The sequence below is a fragment of the Falco cherrug genome, chromosome 1 (genome assembly GCF_023634085.1).
Source record: "Falco cherrug isolate bFalChe1 chromosome 1, bFalChe1.pri, whole genome shotgun sequence".
Classification (NCBI taxonomy): Eukaryota; Metazoa; Chordata; class Aves; order Falconiformes; family Falconidae; genus Falco; species Falco cherrug.
This window is the reverse complement of record NC_073697.1, coordinates 77,696,500-77,718,140: the sequence shown is the minus strand read 5'-3', so window position 1 is coordinate 77,718,140 and position 21,641 is coordinate 77,696,500. Positions and strand designations below refer to the sequence as shown.

General features: G+C 44.6%; 1 protein-coding gene across 4 annotated transcripts in view; it reads left to right on the top strand.

Moving 5' to 3' along the window:
• Positions 1-571: 571 nt before the first annotated feature.
• Positions 572-21,641, top strand: part of TMEM154 (transmembrane protein 154) — a 39,773-nt gene continuing 18,703 nt past the window's right edge. The window contains exons 1-6 of one of the 4 annotated variants that reach the window (XR_008733295.1): positions 572-1,036; positions 8,401-8,712; positions 10,446-10,473; positions 11,642-11,734; positions 13,214-13,274; positions 17,144-21,457. Coding sequence is in view for 2 of the 4 variants with exons in the window: in XM_005436695.4 (XP_005436752.2) it covers positions 970-1,036; positions 8,401-8,712; positions 10,446-10,473; positions 11,642-11,727; positions 13,214-13,274; positions 17,144-17,159 (570 nt within the window). In the remaining 2 variants the exon portion in view is untranslated. Of the gene's footprint in view, positions 1,037-4,994; positions 8,206-8,400; positions 8,713-10,445; positions 10,474-11,641; positions 11,735-13,213; positions 13,275-17,143; positions 21,458-21,641 lie in introns of those variants that run through there. The other 3 variants (XR_008733293.1, XM_005436695.4, XM_055717050.1) reach the window with 3 other exon arrangements.

Sequence of the window (21,641 nt, the reverse complement as noted above, 5' to 3'; positions counted from 1 at the left end):
GAAGCCCCTGCTCAACCCTCACGTGTTTCTGAGTGGGTGAGCAGTGGTGGGGTGGTGGGGACACAGGATGGGACAGCGGGGGGGACACACAGCCATGCCCCACAGTCTGCATGCCCAGCCAGAGACCGTGGGGGGGAGCGAAAATTTAGGAGAGAGGAAGGGAGACAGGAGTTACCCACCCCCTCACCATCTCCATCAACCATGGCACCATGGACCCCCACGCCAGGCATTGCATCCTGGTGCGGCTTGAGACCTTCTGTCCCTTCTCATCTACAGCCATCTCTAAGTGCTTTCCAGCTAAGCCACCTGCTCCTAACAAAAAAATGATGTGGTTTTCTGCTTTTTCCTCTTCCCCAGCTCAAAGCAGCCCAAAACACTCAATTGCAGGCTGCCAAGAGAACCAGTCATTTCCCCATGTGCTGAGGCAGCCCCGCTTGCGGGTTGCCTTCTGGGGTGGTGAATGCATGCAGCATCCCACCGCGCTGCCGGGAGAGTTACGGCTTGAAAACCAAGGCAGGAGGGAGGGACTATTGAAATTTGCTCGTTCAACCGCTCTGAAAAGCAGCCTAAAACCTTCCCGCTAACGCACGTTAATGAAATTTTGTGCCTGACTTGTATTTGTATGATGTTTGTCCCCTTGACACTGTATGTAGATGAAGACAGGTGGTAGGAAAGTTGGGAGCCAAAAAACCAGAGAGCAGGACCTCACCCGCCTACAGCATAAAGGTGCTTCAGCCTAGTTAGCACTTGAAGAGCAACATCTTTTTTTTTTTTCTTTCTTTCTTTTGCAATCATTGCTGACTTGACAGGCCCAGACGGAATTACATCACTTCCTAAAACCCATCAAAGAGAGTCCATCTCCTGAAGAAATGCAGCTCAGATGCACCCTGGCAGGAAGCAGGAAATGTAAATGTTCGGGTGCAGCTGGGAGCCGGCGGAGCACCCTCGGGTGGGAGCCGCCGAGGGAACATGCGAAAGCAAAACCTCATCGCGCTGCTTTCTGCCCTGTCGCTGGCCGGAGGATCTGCCGGGCATGGTGAGTAAGAAAAGCGCCTTTTGCCTTCGGAGCTGGGGCCGTGTTTCGTGCCTGCAGCGACGGGACCGAGTCGGAGGGCAACACCCTCCAAAGCGAGCGCTAGGAGATCTGTGGGGACTTGCTCTCCGCTTCTTTTAGCTGTGTTTACCCTCTCTGTTTTCATCTGCCTGACTTTTTCAAAGCTTTCACTTTTTTCCCTTAGACTAACCCCCAACAGCAGCAACCGAATCCTACAGTTCCTACATTGCCTAAATTGCAGGTGTGTAGGGAACCACAGTTTCCATGCTGGTCTGCCAGGCATTTTGGTTCTAATTTCAATTATTTGTTGTACATTTTAACCCTACACCCATACTATCAGCCTTTAATAGTAGAGTTAAAGACAGAGCACCGCTTCCATTCAAAAATCAACTACCAATTTCTGCAGTCCCAGTGCACCGAACCTGCTTTAACAGAACAGCCAGCTGGTTCTGGAGACAAATATTTCCAGTTCTCAGCTACAGAACAACGTGATTGACACCGTGGATTTACGTTGTGACCTTCTGAAGAGAAGATCCACCAGTGGAAAAGCCGCTTGCAACAAGATGCTGAAGCGCTGGGGTGTCGTTGCAGGGGCTCTTGCCAGCTCGCCGGGGGGAGTTTGTACGACTGGCGTTTTGGCAGCCAGCCACCGTGCAAGACAGGCAACTCTTTTAGCACAACCTTGCCAGGCGGTGCTAATATGCCTTTCGGTGTCAAATCAACCCCTGCCGCAGTGCCCCAGTATGGACTAGTAGTGTCTGCTGCCCCTCTGCTGTCCTAGGGAGTGGGAGCTCTCCAGAAAGCAGGGAGGGAGGATGGTCACTCCCAGCTATCACCCGAATTCTGGTATTAAGGCTTTAAAATGCATTGGTGAAATAAGCGGTTTGATATGGGTATTTTTTCCCTGAAAACCAGTACTATAAGCAGGGAGTGAAACAGGCCTGCGGGCTCCCGGCACACTGCAGAGCTGCCTGCGGTTAGGAGTCTTAGCTGTAAAAGTGAGCGTGAAATGCTTCAGTCTCATCTGCATTACTACAGCCCTGCTGCACCACAGACACGTGAGGAAGACGCGCGGCAAGCATGGAACGTAGCTCTGAATCAAAGTGGTCAGAGGGAAGAGTCCTGCCACGGACAGAGTGAAATGGAGGTGCCAGGGAAACGAGGGGCATGATGCAACAGCGCAGAGTGATCAGGCTCCAGCTTCCTTAGCTCATTTGCTGTGTACTGATCGCTAGTATTTCATCACCATCTCTGCAGGACGGAGGGACGCCTTAGTCCCTGTCACCCTCAGCCCACGTCTGGGCCCCCCCTGCCCTTGTTTGCAACGGGCATCGAAGACTGCACAAAGCACCGGGCAGATGTCGCACACCAGGTGCCCCAACCCACTCCCCACTGCCTTTAGAGACTTCGTATCGGTCGGTCCACCTTTAAATACTGGTTGATCTTGGCATCCTTTGCGGGCACGAGTCAGTCCTGCCAGAGCTCTCCCCGAGCCCCGTCAGCCCCGGCTCTCCCGAGCCAGCCCCCAGCTACTGGCGAAGGGGAGGAGAGCACCTGCCCCGAGAAGAGCGGGGACCCTTGCTCCCCCTACAAAGGTGGCCTCTGTGTGTGCAGCCAGCCCCAAAATGTACCTGGGACCTTACTCTGACTGCAAGGGTGGGAGGGGGAAAGTTGTGAACTTGGTCCTTGTGGAGAAAATTGAACTAAAGGGGGAAGAATTTATCTAGGGGCTTAGGTACCCCACAGGCACTGGTGGGTCAGGAGCCCCTCCGCTGAGGGCAGCCCCCTGGGGGGGATCCTTACCTTGCAGTCCTCCTTGCTCCCAGATCAACAAGGCAGGACTTTTAAAGGAGCTTTTTTTTTTTTTCTCGGGTCCCAGACACAGTCCTCACCTTTAAAGTGCTTTGCTGGAGAAGAGGGGCAGAAGCCCTTGGGGATCTCCCAGGTCTCACCTCTACTGTCTAGAAACCATTTACAGAATAGGTAATAGGAGTATGATTAAATCTTGCAGCATAGATGGATTGAAGCCTTCCTAAGTCTTGTTCCCATACCATGCTGGAGCCTTGTAAAACCCCAGCCTTGCCAGCTGGATTATGATTAACAGGCGGTTTTCTCCCGGCTGCGCCGCAATTACCTGAGCTGGTGGCTCTAAGAGCGTGCCTGCGGTCTCAGCTCTGGGTGCTGGCCCTCTCCTGGCTCCACGCCGGGGGGACATCAGGCTTTGCACCAGTCCCCTTCCCCGTCCCCTTGGCATCTGCAGGCAGAAAGCCCTGCTTGGCGACCTGCCGAGGGCCAGCGGTGGCCCTCCCTGCTCTGGGTGCTGGTGCTGGCTGCTCAGCCTCGCAGCAGCCCTGAAGACCTACCGAGGTGCGTGCTGACCCCAGGACCAAACGTTAAGGCCCTTACTATAGCTTAGAGAAAAAGTCCGTGACCCTACGGGCATTTCGCAGGCTATGCCGTCTCCCTCCACGTTCGGTGAAACGCGGGGAATTGCAGTGTGAGTGGTGTGAGGTGGGGAGTGAGGAAACACAGGAGGGAGAGGAGCAGTAAAGTGTGCAGGATCGTTAAGTGGAACAGTGGCGGTGGCTGCACGCAGAGCTTTATTTTGGCTGTGTCTCTGCGCTAGTGTTTTGAGCTGTCATTCAAAGAAACATTGCTATCCAAGACCCAGGTATGCAGCAGCCACTCTCTCTCTGGCAGAGAACTGCCCTTTAGGTGAAGTCTCCTACAAGCCTAGGCCCCTAAGGAAGTGCTATTTTTGGCCTGTTCCCCCCTAGAGTAATGAACTTGAGAATGAGTTTGAAGCCATCGGTTGCCTGTTACAATTTTCTAGCAAAACAACAATGTGAGAAATGAGGATTTGCTACATGCTCCCTTTCCAAAGTGCAGCCTCCTAAGAAGCAGATGAAAAACGCTTTCTCCTGAACACATGAATTCCTTATACATATTTATTCCTATTCCTCCCTTTTATCCACACACGCAAACTTCCACCGTGTTTTATTCAAGTGCTTCAGGGACTTCTCAGAAAATCTCTGCTTTACATCAGCAAGTTTGTATATTAAATTTCAGTCAGTGACACCAGTCTATTTTCCCTCAGGAGATTTTGTGATAGCTGGAGAGCCGGTGGAGCTTTTGAATCTTTAATTCCAGGGTCCTCCTGAGAGCAAGGAGCACCAAGGGGTTTGCATCACGGTGAGGTCGCACGGGTATCACTGACGCAGAGCTAGAAGGCCATTGATATTAAGTAGCTGCAACTAAATGCATAAATTGGTCTGGAAGACCTTTAGTAACAGGGGCGAGAAATGAGGCTACAGGTTCACAGTCTGACTCTAAGACGCGTGACTGAATTTGCAGCATCAGCAGTTAACGCAGCACTTCATCTGGATGGCAGCGCAGTCAGAACGCAGCTTCCATTCCCCGCAAATGAACTTACAGCAGTTTCCTGTTTCAGGCGATACCTAAACAACACTTTCCGAGCACCCCGTTTTAACAGGATCTTGTCTGCAGATTAGCCACCCTGCCTGGAATGCTTGCAGCCCCTCATCGGAAGAGCGCAGGCACCCCACAGCTAGCCTGCAGGCTTTCAAAGATTCCTCTTCCAGCCAGACTGACAGGCGAGACCTGCCGCGACAGGCAGCTGGGCAAGCCCTGGCCGTGGCAAGGAATGTCCCGCAGCAGCGTGCAACGCAGGAGAAACAGGACGGGGATGAGTCAAGGAGTAGGAGAGGATCCTACGGACCACGTGGAGGGGTATGCCTATACCACCAGAAGGAATGTGTGTATGGAGCAGAGTGGTACAGGACGTGGTAACGTTACGCCAGCATACGTGGTTTTATAGCCTTTTCTTCTTCATCACCCCCCCCGTGAGCCTTCGCTTCACTGCGTTTTTCTAGCTTATAGGGAAGTTTGGAGAAACGAAGGATTTCCATTCAAACTAATCAGCTTGACTATGCTACGGACTTAGCTCTTGCTTTTTCTCTATCCCATCCCTTTTTCTTCTGTAAGTAGGCACTATAGTGTAATTTGAAAAATTCCCTTCCGAGACCCCAGTCGTCGAGGCTGATGAGAAGGCAGCAGGGAGACTGATGATTTTACAGCAGAACCAAATGTGCTGACTGCCGGCTATTTTCCTTTGCCTCGCATCCAACTAAAATCATAAACCTGTTTGCCCGCTTACTTCATCAAGAAGCTCATATCACCACCCCTGAGTGCTGCAGTGCAGACCTCAGAGGAAGGAATGCTGCAACAACAGAAAGGTTGTTTGTTTGTTTCAGATGCAGTTGTTTGGACTCCAGCCTGTAAAGCTGCTCGGTATATTTAACTCCCTCGGTCTCCCTTGAAAAGCAGGTTTGGGAGCACCGCCGGAGCTCATGCAAAGTCCATCAGTTATCCAAGCACATTTTTAAAGCTGAAAATATTGAATAATATTATTTTATCTCATGGTATCTGCATACAGGGACATAGCTTTTTTGTAATTCATAAGAACCGTAATGGAACCTTGTTTGAGCAGCTGCTAGTGCTTGCTCAGGCGTTTTGGTCCCCTGAGGGCTAGATCCTCTAATCCTCGGTGGTGGGAACCCTGGGCATCCCCTGCGTCTGAGCTCTGCTCCTCAGAAGCGATGGGCTGGAGGTCGATGTACCGATGCAGCAGGTGAAACACAGGAAATAAGAGCAATACCCTTGCAAGAACATTGTGCAATTGGCTGCCCTTCTGCTGAAAGACTTATTTAATTCACTCGGAGGAAAAGATCTTTGTGAGATGAAACAGTTCACAGAAGTGATGCTGTTTTGTCCCTGGAATTATGCAAAGTGAACAAAAATACAGGGCAGCAAGGTCACTCCCTGTGATTTGCCATTTTCTTTGCCTGGGGACTAGAAAAGGCAATTCTATTTCACACAGAGACAAATGATTTGAAATGTGCTTCACAGCTCAAAATCAGGCAAATAAAACGTACCAGAGACGCCAGGAAAGTCTCTCTTGGAAATCAAGCGCAGCGTATGCTGCAACTGAAAGTTTAGCGTTGCTGTTAATGAGGTGTGACTGTTTGCTTTTGCTTTAAAGTCACACCATGCTTCAGACATTTGAAAAATCCATTTTCGCTCTAAGAGCAAATGAAAAATAAGGTATTTTCTCCACACCCTTTCCCATTTGTGTTATTTTAAGCAACAGGCTTGTCCTTCTCAATATGTCAGCTGTGGCAGACAATGGGTTTCAAGGGCGGTGGCTGGAGGAGGCGATGAAGCCAGGTTGTGGAAGCAGCTCTGTGAGGGGGTGGTGGGCTGGTGGAGACCCACCAGCGGTGTGGAGCATCGTACTGCGGGTGTCTCTAGCCCTGCCTTGCTGCCCTGTGCAACCCCCAGCGCCACAGAGTGGCTGCAGGCACCGGGGACTGTGCACCACCTTGGGAAGGAAAAGGCAAGTGGCCCAACCAACAAGGGAGAAGAGCAATAGGATTAAGGACAGCCAGTGGATCCCAGGGAGGGCTGGGGGAGCACAGCCAGGGGTCACTACCCGCGCGGGAGGCAGGGATCAGGTCTTGCTCTTGGCTGAAATACTGAATACAGGAGAAAGCAACAGAGTGACTACCAACAAAGTGCTTTGCCACTGAAGAGCTAACATTTTCATCGTCATATTGTGGTGAAAGACTCAGGTGACCTTTGCAGTATTAAATACTATATTCAAGTATTAGGTATTATTACCACGTATTGAAATTCTTTCCTAGTTTTTAGGAAAGGATGAAACAATCGGGTGTCTGAGTGATAAGCATGGCACAGAAATCTAGATAGATCACTGCTGTCACACTCAAATAATTTTATTCCTTTGAAATTGGGTTTCCTGGAATACGGTCTCAAGAGATACTCATCTCCTCTTTGAGACAAATCTGACAGGAGAGGAGACGTGGCAGAGTGGATTAAGCAAGAGATAGCACTCTATTCCCAGTTTTCCTCTCTCACTCGGCATCCCTGGGAAGGACAGCATCCCTGTCCTACAGATTTCTCATTTGTAAAATGGAGATGATAACTCCCCATCTCTCAGGGCCATTATGAAGATTAATGTGTTTACAAAGGCATTTAAAATGCTAAGCACTTTTGGTTCCAGTCCTGTGAGATTGGAAATGCCAGCTCTGAGGTGCTGAAAACCTTAGGCTTTTGCTAACTCTAGTGGAAACTGTGGCTGCCTAGCACTTTAGAAGAACAGAGAGAAACATGTCATTGCAAAAGTCGTGGAATCTCATCCCGCTTTGCTGCACAAAATGAGAGCTGCACCAAGCCGGCATTGTATCTGAAAGGGCAGATAACATGAAAAAAAAAAATAACATCATTTAATTCCATTCTAAGAGAATTATTGAAGGCTTTGCATTTGGAAACATGTTGGTGCAATTTATCTAAGGACCTTTGGCTACAGCAGGATTTTTGGCATCAGTACGGCATACAGTACCAGCCCAGAATCTGCTGTACTTCTGTTCAGCTTTAAACTCCATGACAGTCAACACAGACCCTTACTTAGCCTTAAAAAAAACCCCAACTTATTTTGCTATTACCAATATAGCCAACTTTAGCCACTTTTCTTGCAAAATGCATGATAAATGAAACAAAAAGCTGAATCAAGGTTCAAAACCCCTAGTCTTGGCATCTGTGAAGAATAACCAGCACTGACTCTTTACCATGTGCCCCTTCAGCCAGGCCAGAGGATCCAGCAGAGGCATAGTTAATGACACCTGTGTCCAGCACAGTCCCCTTGTTACTGCTACCGCTTCCAGTCCGTGCAGAAGTGAAAGTCAGCAGCTTCTGCAGGCTTCAGACTTCCTTTCACCAGTTCTGTTTTTCCAGAGAAACAAATTTGAGAAAGACGCAGAAACAGGGAGACGAGTGAGCTGGAGGAATTAGTGAACCAGGGGCAATGGCCTTCCTGAAGGGACTACTAACTCCCTGGGGAAGGAGAGGGATGGAAGAGGTTGCAGCTGTATGCGCCGAGGCTGAGGAGCAAAGCAGGACGCTGTGGTTTACCCGGAAGCAGACGGCTTTTGTGGGGGAGTGAGACCTGCCAACCCGCAGGAAAAAAAGTATTTGTGCAAGACAGCTGCGTGCAGACACACCATGCATGCGGACATGCCCCAGTAAAAACCAGCTGAGGAACATGGTCAGGACTGGTAAGGTTTTGTGGTGAATTTGCAACCTAATTCTACATCTGATGCTCAAGATTTCAAATCTGTGTGTATGGGGCATGTACTGATTTTTTTTTTTAAGATGTCAAATGAAAAGTAAATACTAAACTGTATGCTTTGACTCACTGATAATACCAATAAAACCCATAAAATGTTAAGTTGTCCTCATATATTTGGCAGGCTCTGAAAATGATGGTTCAGGAGATGGATCACCGATATTACCCACTGTTACATCAACAACTTCTCCTGCTGCACATTCTCCAACCACGGATGACCACACACCGGTACTTGTCACTGCAAGCGCTACTGAAAATGGCTTTGAAACAAAAATTACTCCAAATACTGAATCCAATGCTGCGAACGATCAGGACAGCCTAGAAGCAGCAGAACAGTCTATCTTGATATACATTGTCCCCGCCGTGCTACTGGTCCTGCTGATTTTGCTGATCATATTTTTTGTGATACATCATAAAAGGAAAAAGTCTAAGCAAGGTAAATTTCTCTTCTCGTGCATCAGAAGTGTGTTTTTAGGACATGCTCGTCATGAACAAAATGTTATTTGGAGGCCTGGGGTGCCACATTTAGGATGTACTTCTCCAGCTGGAGTTGCATGGTTGAGGGATAGGAAAGGGATCCACCCCAGCCAGCGGTGTCTGAGCAAGCACTTCTCCTTGTGGGGAGCTAGTTCTGCCTCTTGGCACCTCCTGCTCATGCTGCACACCCACGGGAGCCACGGCACCAAGCTCCGGTTCCTGGCAATGCTGGGAACGGCGTATGGCTGTAAGTGTGGGACAGAAAACACTTGTTCTGCCTTTATGCTTAATAACTTCATGCAAAGTGAATTGAATGCTTCTATGGCCTATACTGCCCACAAAGTAAAACGGCTCAGAGCTTCGATAAAATAAAAACGAGCAAAAACATTTTAAGGAGTCCTGCAAGGGCGGTGGCAGCTATGAAGATATCACAGTAAATGAGCTAGGAAGCCCATGATGAGACCACCTGGGTGCTGCAACAGAGTGAGCAGCGCTTCAGGAAGGTACCTTGATCTCTAAGCAAAGAAATTAGTAACTTGGAGTATCAGAGCCACAGTAAACAAACTGAAGTGTCACATGAAACCCACACAGTTCATAAGTGAACTCCTGAAACAGTCATACCAGGGTCTATACAGAACAAGAGTGCAGCTGTGAGCTCCTCAGCCTGCAGACAGTGACATACGTTCAACATAGATATTAAGTCCATTTTTCAGCTGCACCTGCCTTGTCACGAGGTCACCATCATAGCAAACTGAATTCACAACCAGGCACTTAGTTGCCTGCCTGTTTCTGAATGACCTGAAATGCAGGTACACTGTTCAGAGGGATGGGAAACATGGTACCTTGCAGGAGGATAATCCTGGGATCTCTTGCCCTGTGCCTGTTGCTTGGAGCTGGGATTTCAAGCATCCTCAAGGTGAGGGCAGACAGCTCTGTGGCGGCTCTGTGGTCAGGGCATGTGCTGGAACAAGTAGGTGTCAGCACCCATTGGCAACAATGAATTAAAAATAAGATGATTTGAGACAGAATACAACGTGAATCCTATATGTAGTTCTTCATTCTTTGTTGAGGGCTGAGGCTTTCCAGTCACTTGATTCCTGGAGGGGAAGTTATTTATGTGAACAATGGCTGTTACACTGTGTTCCCCCCTGCAACTTTACTTTGTCTTGGTGTCATAACTAGCTTTGGATCCCTTTTGACATCTGGCTAGTTCAGCTTCATTTGCCTGAGATTTAATCTGCCATGCAAGTCTATCCCGCCCCTCTTCTCTCCAGGAACGGCTCCCAGAGTCTCCAGGCAAAGCTGGATTGCCTGCGTGTAGTCTGCAGCAAAGTGTCCTGATGCTTCCAGTAAACAATTTTTTGCAGCAGTGGCTCCTTTCCAGGATACCATTTCTCTCAGGACATCTCTTTTGCTCAGGGAAGCATGCATCTGTCGTGTCCTGCCCACCACAGCGCTAACAGCCGGGTTTCTCCAGTGCCGCTGAGCTAATAACACGCTGCTTTTAGTGTGTTCGAGATGAAAAATAATGGGTTCCTCTGAAAGTTACAAACAGGATGAGATGTTCTGCCTTTCATCTACAAGCTTTGAAAATGTGACCTGTTTTACATGACCCTATTCAAGGCTTGCTTGCAGTCCAGACCCTGTATGTACAAAGAACAAAACTGTGAACACCAATTTTTTCTTTTCCAGATGAGCTGGGAAGTGAAAATGTGAAAAGGTAAAATTTATGAATATCACCTTTTTTTTTTAACTATTATTATTCTTTTACTGTAACAGGATATTATAATTCTTGGCTCCTGCACTGCCTGCCTTCATTTAAATGTACACCGAACACCATTACCTTTTTGCCATCAATTGCTCCAGTTAACTGTCTCAAGAGGTGGCTAAAGTGTGACTGCAGCATCTAGCTGAAGGTGTAGGACCAGAGCAGGAGAACAAGAGCTGTGGTGGCAGAGGCCAGCGCTGCCCACAGGCACCCACCGCCCGCTTGAAGCACCCCTGGCTCCACCAGCCGCATGATGCCACGAGACACACGAGGTGCCCCGTGAGCAACAAGGATTGGTTCCCAGGCTCAGCACAGGCTTTTACTATTCCAAATAAGCTCTGGGTCTCGCTCCCCTGTTTTTCAAGTTTGTCTTCTCCCTCTGAGGTGAGGCAGAAAGGCTCTCCCAGATGCCGCAGAAGCAATACTTCTGCTGCTGGGAAAATAAGAGCCACGCAGCTTTTGGCTTATCAGAGCCAATTTTTATCATTACCTTTTATCGAGCTCCATCTTTCTAATCAATGCTGAGAGTTATCAGATTGGCTTCATAGGGGGAAAAAAGGGGTTTTGTTTGCTAAAAATATTTTTTCTACTGTGTGACTCCAGGAACAATCAGCAAAGGGAAGCTAAACAGAGGCATTTAAATAAATGCAGAGTTACTCTGCTCATGACCTTTCCTTCTGAAGTTGCTGCCGATGTCAGTCACATCACAGCTAGGATGAAGCTTCAGGCCCTCTGCTTTATCGTTGGAGCAACAGGACTTTTGCCATGTGTTCCAGCAGGGCAGAGACAAACTTATTTTTCAGTTTTCTATTTACAGTAGGGACAGCTCGGGAATAGCTGCAGCAGTCTGTGCTCTGGCACAGCCCAGACTGCACCGTCTGAGCCCCTCTGCGTGTGACACCCCTACCCCCGCCCAGCACCGGCATCTCGCCGCTCCTTCGCATCCCTTGGGTTCGCACCCGCTGGGCTGGCATCTCCTCAGATTACTGGGCTAGGGTGGCTTTCCGCAGCTTGTACATGTGTCTGGAATTATGAAAGACTCATACAAAATTACCACATTGTAAGTTGTTTGAATGAAGCGTTGTGTGTAATGCCTTTTTTCCCCCTCCCTCCTCTCAAGTCCTATTTTTGAAGAAGACACACCCTCTGTTATGGAGATAGAAATGGAAGAACTTGATAAATGGATGAACAGCATGAACAAAAATGGTACACGGTAACCCCTCTACTCCATCATCCCTCTCTTACAATTTGACATAGATTCCATGTGTAGAAAATCACTGTAAGGCATTTTGTATGTGTGTCACTACTTTTCCTGCAACATTTTTAGTTGTGTTCTTGACTGCCTGCTACTAAAATAGCAGTACAAATGTCAGGAGTAGAACTGTTCAGAGTCTGGAGTATTTTAGTTCACATGGGAGCTTATTTTTAACATATGATGGAATATCGTAAATGTTTTGAATTTCCAGTAGACACTTTATTAAACACATATATAGCTGTGAATGGTATTTATATTCTTAAATACACATTTTTAATGCTAAATACTAGTTTCTTTAAAGTATCTAGTCCTTTCAGGCTTCAGAGTTTCTACAGTTTTGTGCTCCATATTGTGCTACTGTAGAGGAAACATGCATTTACTTGTAGTTCAGAGCACTGCTTAATTAAAATTGCTGCCAGGATTCTACAAATACATCCCTCCCCTCACTTGCCACCTCTACCACATGAAGCACAAGCTGCTCTTTGCTGCCAGCACTGCTCACCATCTACAACCTCTCTGGCAGGTCTAGCAGCCCATGGAGCAATTAGTACCTGTGGTAGCTACCACCACCAGCATCTTCAGCTCCTTCTTAGCTTCTTTTAACTATCTTGTATTTTCCCCTCAATGGAAATCTCCCATTTAAAAGCTCCAGGGGCCACGCATCCTCCTTCAAGGCTCTCCTCAAAAAATGCCGGTCTTCAGTGAGGCATGAATTAACAGAGGCTTGATTTTGAATGGCTAACAGCTTCTCACTGGCTAGAAAGTGCTGAAAGCATGGTATTTTTTTCTTTCCTGGTCCCTTGCCTTATATCCAAATGGCTCATTTGCCTGACCTCCTGGGGATGCTTTGTTTTTCAGGACATAAAACTCTTTGGAGCATTTCTTTGCATTAGCACAGTGCTCCACGTGACGGGGTTTTGACCTTTGTGGTCTGTAAGCTCGAGCAGAGAACATGTGCTAAGCGGCAGTAGTGAAATAGAGGCATTAAGTATAGTACGTGGGGAAAGAGTGCTGCAAAATATTTTTCAAAATTTTGTGGACAGAAGGGAGAAAAATAGTTTACATATTGATTTTTTTTTTCATTTTTTTTAGTGAGTGTTCCCTAAACCCCAGCTCCAAATTTCCAGCTGGACTATAAAGCAAAGGTGCAACTGTAAGCAGCGGACAAATAGTCCTCAGAATTAGTTTGTTTGTATAGATGTATAGAAACAATTGAAATATATATAATAAATTATGGCAACACCTATCAAAGGGAAGGAGGATTTAAAGCATGTAACATTTATGCTATAGGGACCATGCAGATTTTACAGATAAAAGGGTACAGAAGAGCATCTGCAGTTTTACATTCTAGAGAGATTGCATGATAAAAGTTGATGCAATTTTGAAATAGAGAACTGCCGAGAGTAACAGTAGTTTTGTTTCTTACCCTTTTTTCAGCTGACTGTGAATGTTTGCCTACTGTAAGGGAAGAAGAAAAAGAATCAATTGCCAACCCAAGGTACTTTTCATTCATTATATTACCTGAAGAAACGTGGTCAGTGTCATCAAAAATAATCGAATTTTTCTATATGTAATTAGAAACAGAACAATTATTTAGTCTAATTATGTTTTAAGGTTTTATATATAGGGACTTTGATTTCAACTTAAAACATTTGACACTCATTTCTGAACCAGTCTCTGCCTGTAAATTGCACTGCTAAGTAATCTGGTGGTTGTAAACCTGCGCGAGACAGACAACCAGATGGCACAGATGGAGTTTCACTCGCTGATCAGACTTTAATCACAGTTTCCCAAGGTGTTAATACAAACATTTGCCATAGCTTGCATGGCATTCCTCTCCAGCACAGGCACCCAGTTCCCCTCTGCTACCAGGTGCCTATAGATCCCCAAGAACCACCACCAGATGTTTTGGCTGGTGCTGTGACCTTGTCCAACTCCAAAAGAAAACCAAAGGATCTTCTCAGTGCCCCTGTGCAGCACTCTCCCAGAGGTGGCACTAGCTCATGGTCCAAGCAGGTATCCCAGAGGCATGCAAAACTGCAATTCCAACAGCTTGTAAACTTCAAAACTTTCTGACTGGTTTCCTCAGGGGTTTGGCCAGAACCCCTAAAACACCTCTCAAACTCCTGTTTTCCCCAATTAAAAATTCCTGTTCCAGCTGGAAGCAAGGGGCTGTACATCACCCTTGCCTGCACACTTGTGTTGCAGCCGCAAAGCAAAGCAGCTTGTCTGTGCCAGGTTATGATAAACAATTAAACCATCCTGTGTGCCAAGATAATCCCTGGTGTAGCAGAACCAGCAGATGCGAGCAGGCAAGGCCAGGAGCAGGGAGGGGCATCAGGATGAGGACCTGGGTCTTCCCCTTCCCATGGCACCAGATAACCAAGCTCAACATGCCTCTATGATGGAGCTGCACCTCCCGCTGCAGACTGTCATGATATTCCAGTCCCTCTCTTTTCCGAGTTTCTTTGCTCAGGAGTGAGATAGTGGTGATGATAAAGCACCACTTTTGCAGAGTTTGCAACTCAGTTGCTTAAAAGCTGCAGTTTCAGGGTACTTTTGGATGGGGCTGCTGCACCGCAGCTATTCACTTGAAAAGGTTTCTGCTTATGCCTAATGCAAGATAAATTGTTGTGTTGTGGTTGTTTTTTTGTTTTGTTGGGTTTTTTGTTTGTTCTGTTTTTTTTTTTTTTTTTAAATGACTTGGATCCTAGGTTCCAGATGCAAGCAAGCACAGTAATTTTACCCTGAGCAGCAGGAGAAGATGTTGGATTTGCTAGCCATCTGGGTCTACCCTTCCAGCCTGTAAATGATAACTCAGAGGGGGAAAATTGTACAGAGAGGCAGCTGCACAGTGGTTCTCTAAGAACAGATTTGCTGAGCATATCACCAACTATGGTAGGGAATATAAGACTAAGAGTGCTTAAGCCATATGCTAACACCAGCCGAAATACATACTATAAAAGGTGTTTTAGGCACAACACCCTGAGCATTAAGTTTACTTTCCACAACATAAACAGTTCATTTTCAGAAAAAAAAAAGTTATCATGACCTACCAGCATGTGCTGACTTTTTAAATACCGTCCTTGCTAAAGTGCTTTTGTACTGGGATTTGCATTAACCCCATCAGAAGGTGGGAGTTTTGCTCCTGACTGGCTAAAAGTATCTTTGGGCTATACCCTACCTCAGGCTCCCCACCCGTAAAACAGATATTGTCACGTCAAAGCACAAAGGGACGCTTAAGCCTTGATGCAAAAAAAGCAGCCCTGTTCAGCTAAGCGTGCTTCTGTCAGGGTGAAGGTACACACAGTATTTAAGCGTAAGTTCTTATGACTGGTATCTTAGGATCAGATCGTAGAGAAGTTTATGCCTTTAAATTGTAGGAAGGCAAAGAAATGCAAATAAAAAGGAGATTTCTCTCTAAAACATTCAGAGCTGCTCAGACAAAGGATATTAGATGTTAGTTGAATACAAATTGCAAGATTATGAGGTTCAGTTTCAGATTCTGAAAGAGTGCTTCGTTTGGGCAAATTTCTTCTCAAATTATGGCAATTCCTTTTTTAGATTTTATTAATGTTATTTCAATATGGGAAAAGTCTCAAGGCTTCACTGAACGCAGCTGATTGAGTGTTGTTTTCCTTCTTCATAAAGATGCTGGGGGGAGTTCATCAAGACTATGTTCTTGAACTAACAGGGAGTTCATCTTGAACTATGAATTGATTTTTGAGAAGTTATTTTGAAAACATTTGAGACTAAACATTTCAATAATGACATTTTGACATTTTCAGAATGAAAGTTGTTCCAAAACTACTTTTCAGAGTAAGTGAATTTTTAATATAAAATTTTAAAAAGGTTTAAAGAATAAAACTATGTGGTGGTAAAATATTTAATATGTGCAAGTTAAGTGTTTCCATCAAAACAACTCTTTCAAATTTCATTTTACATGAAATTTTGAATCGCACTTCATTTCAAAGTGAAAAGTCATCTGAAGTGGTAGGTAAACAACAAAAGAAAATTGGTTCCTATATATTTCTGCAATTGAACCTTATCAAACCAAGATCTGCTGCTTTTCCTAACCAAACTCTTAGCTGCATAAATAACATCAGAAAGAGAACCATGTACAGATAAGTAAATGTTTTCAGCAGTTCTTTCAAGCAAGAAAAGTGAAAGAATATCAAGTAAAATGAAACAAAGCTATTATTATGGTAAAAATTTGTCCTCATGACCATCAAGGCTGCAGATTTGTGCACAAGAGCTGAGATATGACAGCCCAGGCTCCGTCATAGGTGGAGGTCATCTGCCTTGTGCATAAGAAGTTAAAAATATATGTGTATATACTTTTTTTTAAAGAAATATTTAAAATAATATAGCTTGCCTTTGAAACCTAGAGCTAAGATCCTGATTGTTCCTGAGCAGAGGACCACTAGATCTCCCCTGCCTCGCTGGGGCCAGGGTTCCCATGTCATGGAACCATGTGCCATGGTGGGCACAGGGGTGACAGGCAAGGGCTGATGCTCCTGTGGTGCACAAGCGGGTGCAAGACCAATCTTTTCTCCAGGGACCTTTACTCCACCAGCAAAACAGAAGTGTAGCCTGTTCCTCTCACAGCACATGGGGCTTTGTAGGCTGCTGAGTACGATGAAGCAATCCCTCCCTGCTTTATCACTCCTCCTGAGGAGGGTTGGTTTTCCTTGGGTGCTGCTGGGCACCCTCCTACTCCTCCTGTCTGAAAAAGGGTGACTCTTTCTTATGGAGTGATGTTCTGGGTGAGGAATGAGTCAGTACAGAAAGAAATACTCCTTTCCCAGGCTGTGCCTCAGTTTAGCAAGACAGTTAAACCCACACAAAATATTAAGATTACGAGTGGCCCTTTGAACTTCAGAGGTGATTTAAACCCCTGCTGTTATTGCTGACTGAAATCTAGCCAGCTGATAAAAACCATGTTATTAATATTTTAATGAACCAAATATTATTAAGAAAATGCTAGGTAGCAAGCTAGCTAAGCAGAAACCAGCAGGACAAAAAGAAAATTCACCTATTACACACCCAGACTGAATAGGAAAATTCCATCTGTAAAAAATTATCCTCACCTGTGGAAAGTGGGTAATTTGATTGCCCAGTCCTCACCTGGGAGCAAAGGAAAGGGTGCACTGGGTAGCCACTACCCAGCAGAGAATTCAGAGCAGCCCTTGCTGTCAGCACCTAGCACTACAGATGGGGTCGTTCCATGTGCTGCGTGACCAACATTTGTTTTCTGGTAGCACGTTTTCACAGACTCCAGGGATACTCTTGCACATTATTTCCTGCTGAGACAACTAACCCAACAGATGACACTGGTGTGTTTTTTTCTTTTCCCTGTATACGCAGTGATGGTGAATCATGAAGGCAGAACAGCAAAGAACTGGTTAAAGGGAAGCAGCACACAAGCTAACAATCCCCCCAATATTGGATGAACTGGATTAAATATAGGTGATCTCAAAAGGCCAGAGAAGCAAGTGCTTTTGTTGTGTCCTGCTACATACAGACTTCAGAAAGAAAACATCACCAAGGGGAAAGGAAAAAAAAAATAATGAAAAGCACCATAGTAAGATTAAGGGCTGATTTAAATTCCTTCTGCAATGAGATTCACCACAAATCAAGAGAAGCCTCTCCCCCCCACCAAGAAGTTCTCAAAACAGCCCGTGTTTCTGTCTACATCTTCAGTTGTGTACTGTGCAGCACTTAAAACCGCTTCTGTTCCACGTTTGGTGGGCTCCTCCATGGATTTTTGTAGGTGGTCTTTTTTTTTTTTAAGTATAAACATCATCCATAATACTGAACTGCCCTGGTTTGGTGGATGTGAAGCTCGTGCCTGTGCAATATTTGTTTTTCAATTTGCTTTTGGGTAACAGTCCACTGAGTTGCACCAAGCTTCTGCTGAGGAGGTATCAGCCTAGGACTGACCAGCTCTGAGGACAGAGGGAGCAGCTGAAAAGCCTCTTACAGGATTCACCAGTGACTGCAGCCCAGTGAGGGCATGGTCTTTGTGGTGTTTCAAATTTTGGTTTTGAAATTAAAGGCATTGTAGAGGTAAGAAATACTATTTTGAGATTGCCTTTCAGTTCCTTATCCCCACAGATTAGTACCCTGGGCTAGCTCTCACCATTTAACCCGCCTCCCTTCCCAGTGCTCTTCTGCAACAGCCACCAACTTCAGGAATATTCAACTTGAAAACATTTCTTTTTCTAGAAATGAGAGGTTGAAAAATTGAACAATTCAGTACTCACACCAAACACAAGTTTACATAAGTGTTACATGTAACTACCTGGTCAAAGTTTTCAGACACAGTAAGATTTCTGCTTCTGTTTTTGAATATTGAGCTTGCAATATCTGAAAGACGTGGACTTATAAAGTGTGCCTTTTTAATTACCAAATACTCAAAAAAAAAAAGACTCCTGGGATACCTCAAGGTGGAAATATAAACATTGCAATCACATCCATTGATTTTAGGCAGCATGTCTCTAAAGGATATAGTTTAAGTATGTAACACATGTAAAAGTGGATCCTTGTCTGTGCAAAGCTTCCCCCGCCTTATTTAAAATACTAAATCCACATCCCAAGATATCACATAGCCCTCCCCATCATATCCTACCTATCCTTATTTTCTACTTCAATACACACTTTCTCCCCACTCAATACATGTTTATTATGATCAGTTTTGTTTTGCCTGAAAATATTTCACTAATATGTTATCATACATAGCCTAGTTAAAGAGGGCAACCCCCCCCCACCCGCCCAAGCTTCTGGGATGGCAGCTAAGCATCACTAAGAGCTGACAAATACAGATGAGGGTTCAGCTTTGAGTAAATGAGGGTGTGTCAAAATATAAAAGGAAAAAAATGTTTACAACTAACCATATTCATTCATTACTGTATATGACATGACTAGTGATTTCCTCAAAGAGTAAAAAGATTTCTTCATTGTTCCAAAAGAGTTTATTGCAAATATTGTGTTTGATGTATGAGTGATAAATCAATTTTCCCTGCTTAGATGATTTTGAAGTTTCAAAACAGTGTTAAGTTCACCTTTCACATCTATCTTTGATTTCTGTAAGTTCCTGACAGTAAGCTCATTTTCTAGAATACTGACTTAAAATAATGCAATCACAAGGGAAAAGGAGTAAAAGATTGAAATCTAGAAAATTTAAAAAAACGGAAGTGGATATTTTCCAGTAGCAGTTTTATTAGCAACTTCTTTCCAACGAAGATGCTATGCTCAGGCTTCCTACAGTTTGCAAAGCAGTAACCTGAAGATGACTGAAGCAGAATGTTTTCTTTAATGGTGCAAGATTAGAAAAAAAAAAAAGCATTTTGAGGCCATTATCATCTGTGTGGTTGGAGGGCAGTCAGTGATGACGCAGCAATTTGCAATGCTGGTGTCCAGCAGCAACCCTCACCCTACCTTGCTCCAGCCCATGCAGCTCTGCATCCAGCAGCCACCACCTTCTCCCTGAAGAGAGCTGAAGCACAGCTGGGACACAAAGAATGAGGGTCCTTGCCTTTTTTTTATGAGGGTCCTTGCCTTTTTTTTTTTAAACTTTTGAAAATCAACCAACCCTCAAAAGTGACACTATCATAGCTCAGTTCTGCCATGCTGGTGATCCTTCACCCTGTCCCAGCCATGCATCCAAGATCATGCAGCGCGCTAACTCGGTCTGCTACAGCATTTGAAAAGAGTCTGTGTCACATGTGTCGTTGGTCTGGGGTTAATGTCAATGCTGGATGGTCCTTCTGCCATATGAAATACTGTGCAGTTTCAAGTAAGTTTCTCACCAATTTAGTTTCACTTAAATCTTCTTGTTTGGTTGGGTTTGGGTTGTTATTTTTTTATTGTTTAACTTGAGTGAATGCATATTTTTATAAACTCATGCTAATAAGCATTAATTCTTATGCCAGAGTTCATGATTAATCAAGCTCTACATCCAGCTTTAAAATCAGTTTTGCCCAGAACTAATGTCTAGGTTAGAGCTCTGTAATTACCCAGGTTACGCTGTTCACCCTCTCTAAAATCTGTCATGCCAGGAAATCTCTCTTCCTCTTTGGGAACTTCCTAAGCATTCAAAAATACAAAATAATGCTTTGGGCACTTCCTTGGCCAATTTTGGATATAAACTACCTGTATCTGCTGCTTTTTAAAAGTACAAATCTCATAGTTGCCAAGTTACTACTGAAAAAAGATAGCACTTCATCAAATCCTGCCTGGCATCAAATCCTCTCATACCCATGTGAAACACACCAAGTGTCAAGTAATTTGCATTTCAGTATGGTTACTGATCTTTGTAATGGATTCCATTAGTACTGGACAAATACAATTTTTAGTATTTCTATTTTCCCTGAACTTTTTTACATTATTGTTATTCTTCCCCTCCAAGCAGACATGCTCATCTTAAACTCTGTAGGGGACCACTCGCTCCAGCTCTGCACTGCCCTGTTTCACCCCTCTGGTCTCTTTGATCCTCATTTTTATGTTGACTTTTACATTTGCCACAGCCATCGCCCAGCACCCACTCACTCAGGCTCCAGCTGAGTCTTTCTGTAGACCATGGGTTCACAGGCACAGCATCAGCACAGTCACTGCCTTGGCTCCTCTCCTCCCTCACCCCCTTCTGTATTTCCCTCTCCTGCTTGTTTGCCTCTTGCACTCTTGTTTTACACTTGTCAGTTCCTGGTCATATTCTTTCACGCATAGTTTTATCTCAATATTTTCATCTTATAGGTGGATTGAATTACAGGGAATTTGGACCATCTCACTCCCACATTAGCCAACAGGTTGTAATATTCCAGTTTACAAGCATTACCTTTATACCTTCTATCGATGCACCTTAATTTTCCCTAAATGATGCACAGTCAGGTCCTCTAACCCACAAAACAAGAAGGACAACAAGACAGCAGATAAAAATTTGCTAGCATCTTATCATTTTAATATTGCCAATAGGAATCGAGAAAAAGCATGCAAAGTCACTTGTGCTATGTATTGTTCTAAAATGTTTAGCAAGTGTGAGCATCCCTAAGGAACTGTTTCTTCTTCCATTTTCTTCAATTATTTCAGTAGTTATCCAACACTTCAAGACAATTCAATATCTAATTTATAGTGTGAGTGCTTTTTGTCCTATAGAACGCAGAAAAGCTACAGATCCAAAGGAGGAATTGTTTTAGAAATACAAGGATAAAAAGAAGGGTAATTAAGAACTCTCTCCTATGTATGCTATAAATCAGTATTTTAACAGATTTTTTTTTCTAATTAGAAATCACTCCTCCATAAAGTTACAAACAGAAGGTTACTGGCATTGTCAGCAGTTAATTAATACCAATAATCCTGCACTTGTAAAGCATATAACCCTAACATGAACTTCAGAAAAAAAAAAGTTGTTTTTCATTTCTAGGTAGTCGTAAGTCATGAATCCATAGATAACTCTTGATCCAAAATTCTAAAAAGTAAATGGTTTTACAGTGCTAAACATGGAGGGCTATAAAACCATCTTTTGTTTACTTTCTGTATGTGAAATTGCTATGTGCAACTTTTATCAAACAGCTGTTTTAAATACTTACATTACAAAAGAATTTGAAAGACATAGTATTGCTTAATTGTTTATACAAGTTTGAGATTTTAAAGAACTTTTTCTAATAAATTTTTATAGCAGTTTTTAGCATCTACAGGTTCTTTTTTCCCCCCCCATAGTCCTGCTAATCCATTCAAGTCAATGGGTAATAATTATTTGTTATTGATGTCGATTACTCAGGCCTTAGAAGGGGTACAAAGATAAATGTGGTATGTAGGTAGATTACTCTCATCAGGTTCCTAAAATCCAGGCAAAAAAGCCTAGGCT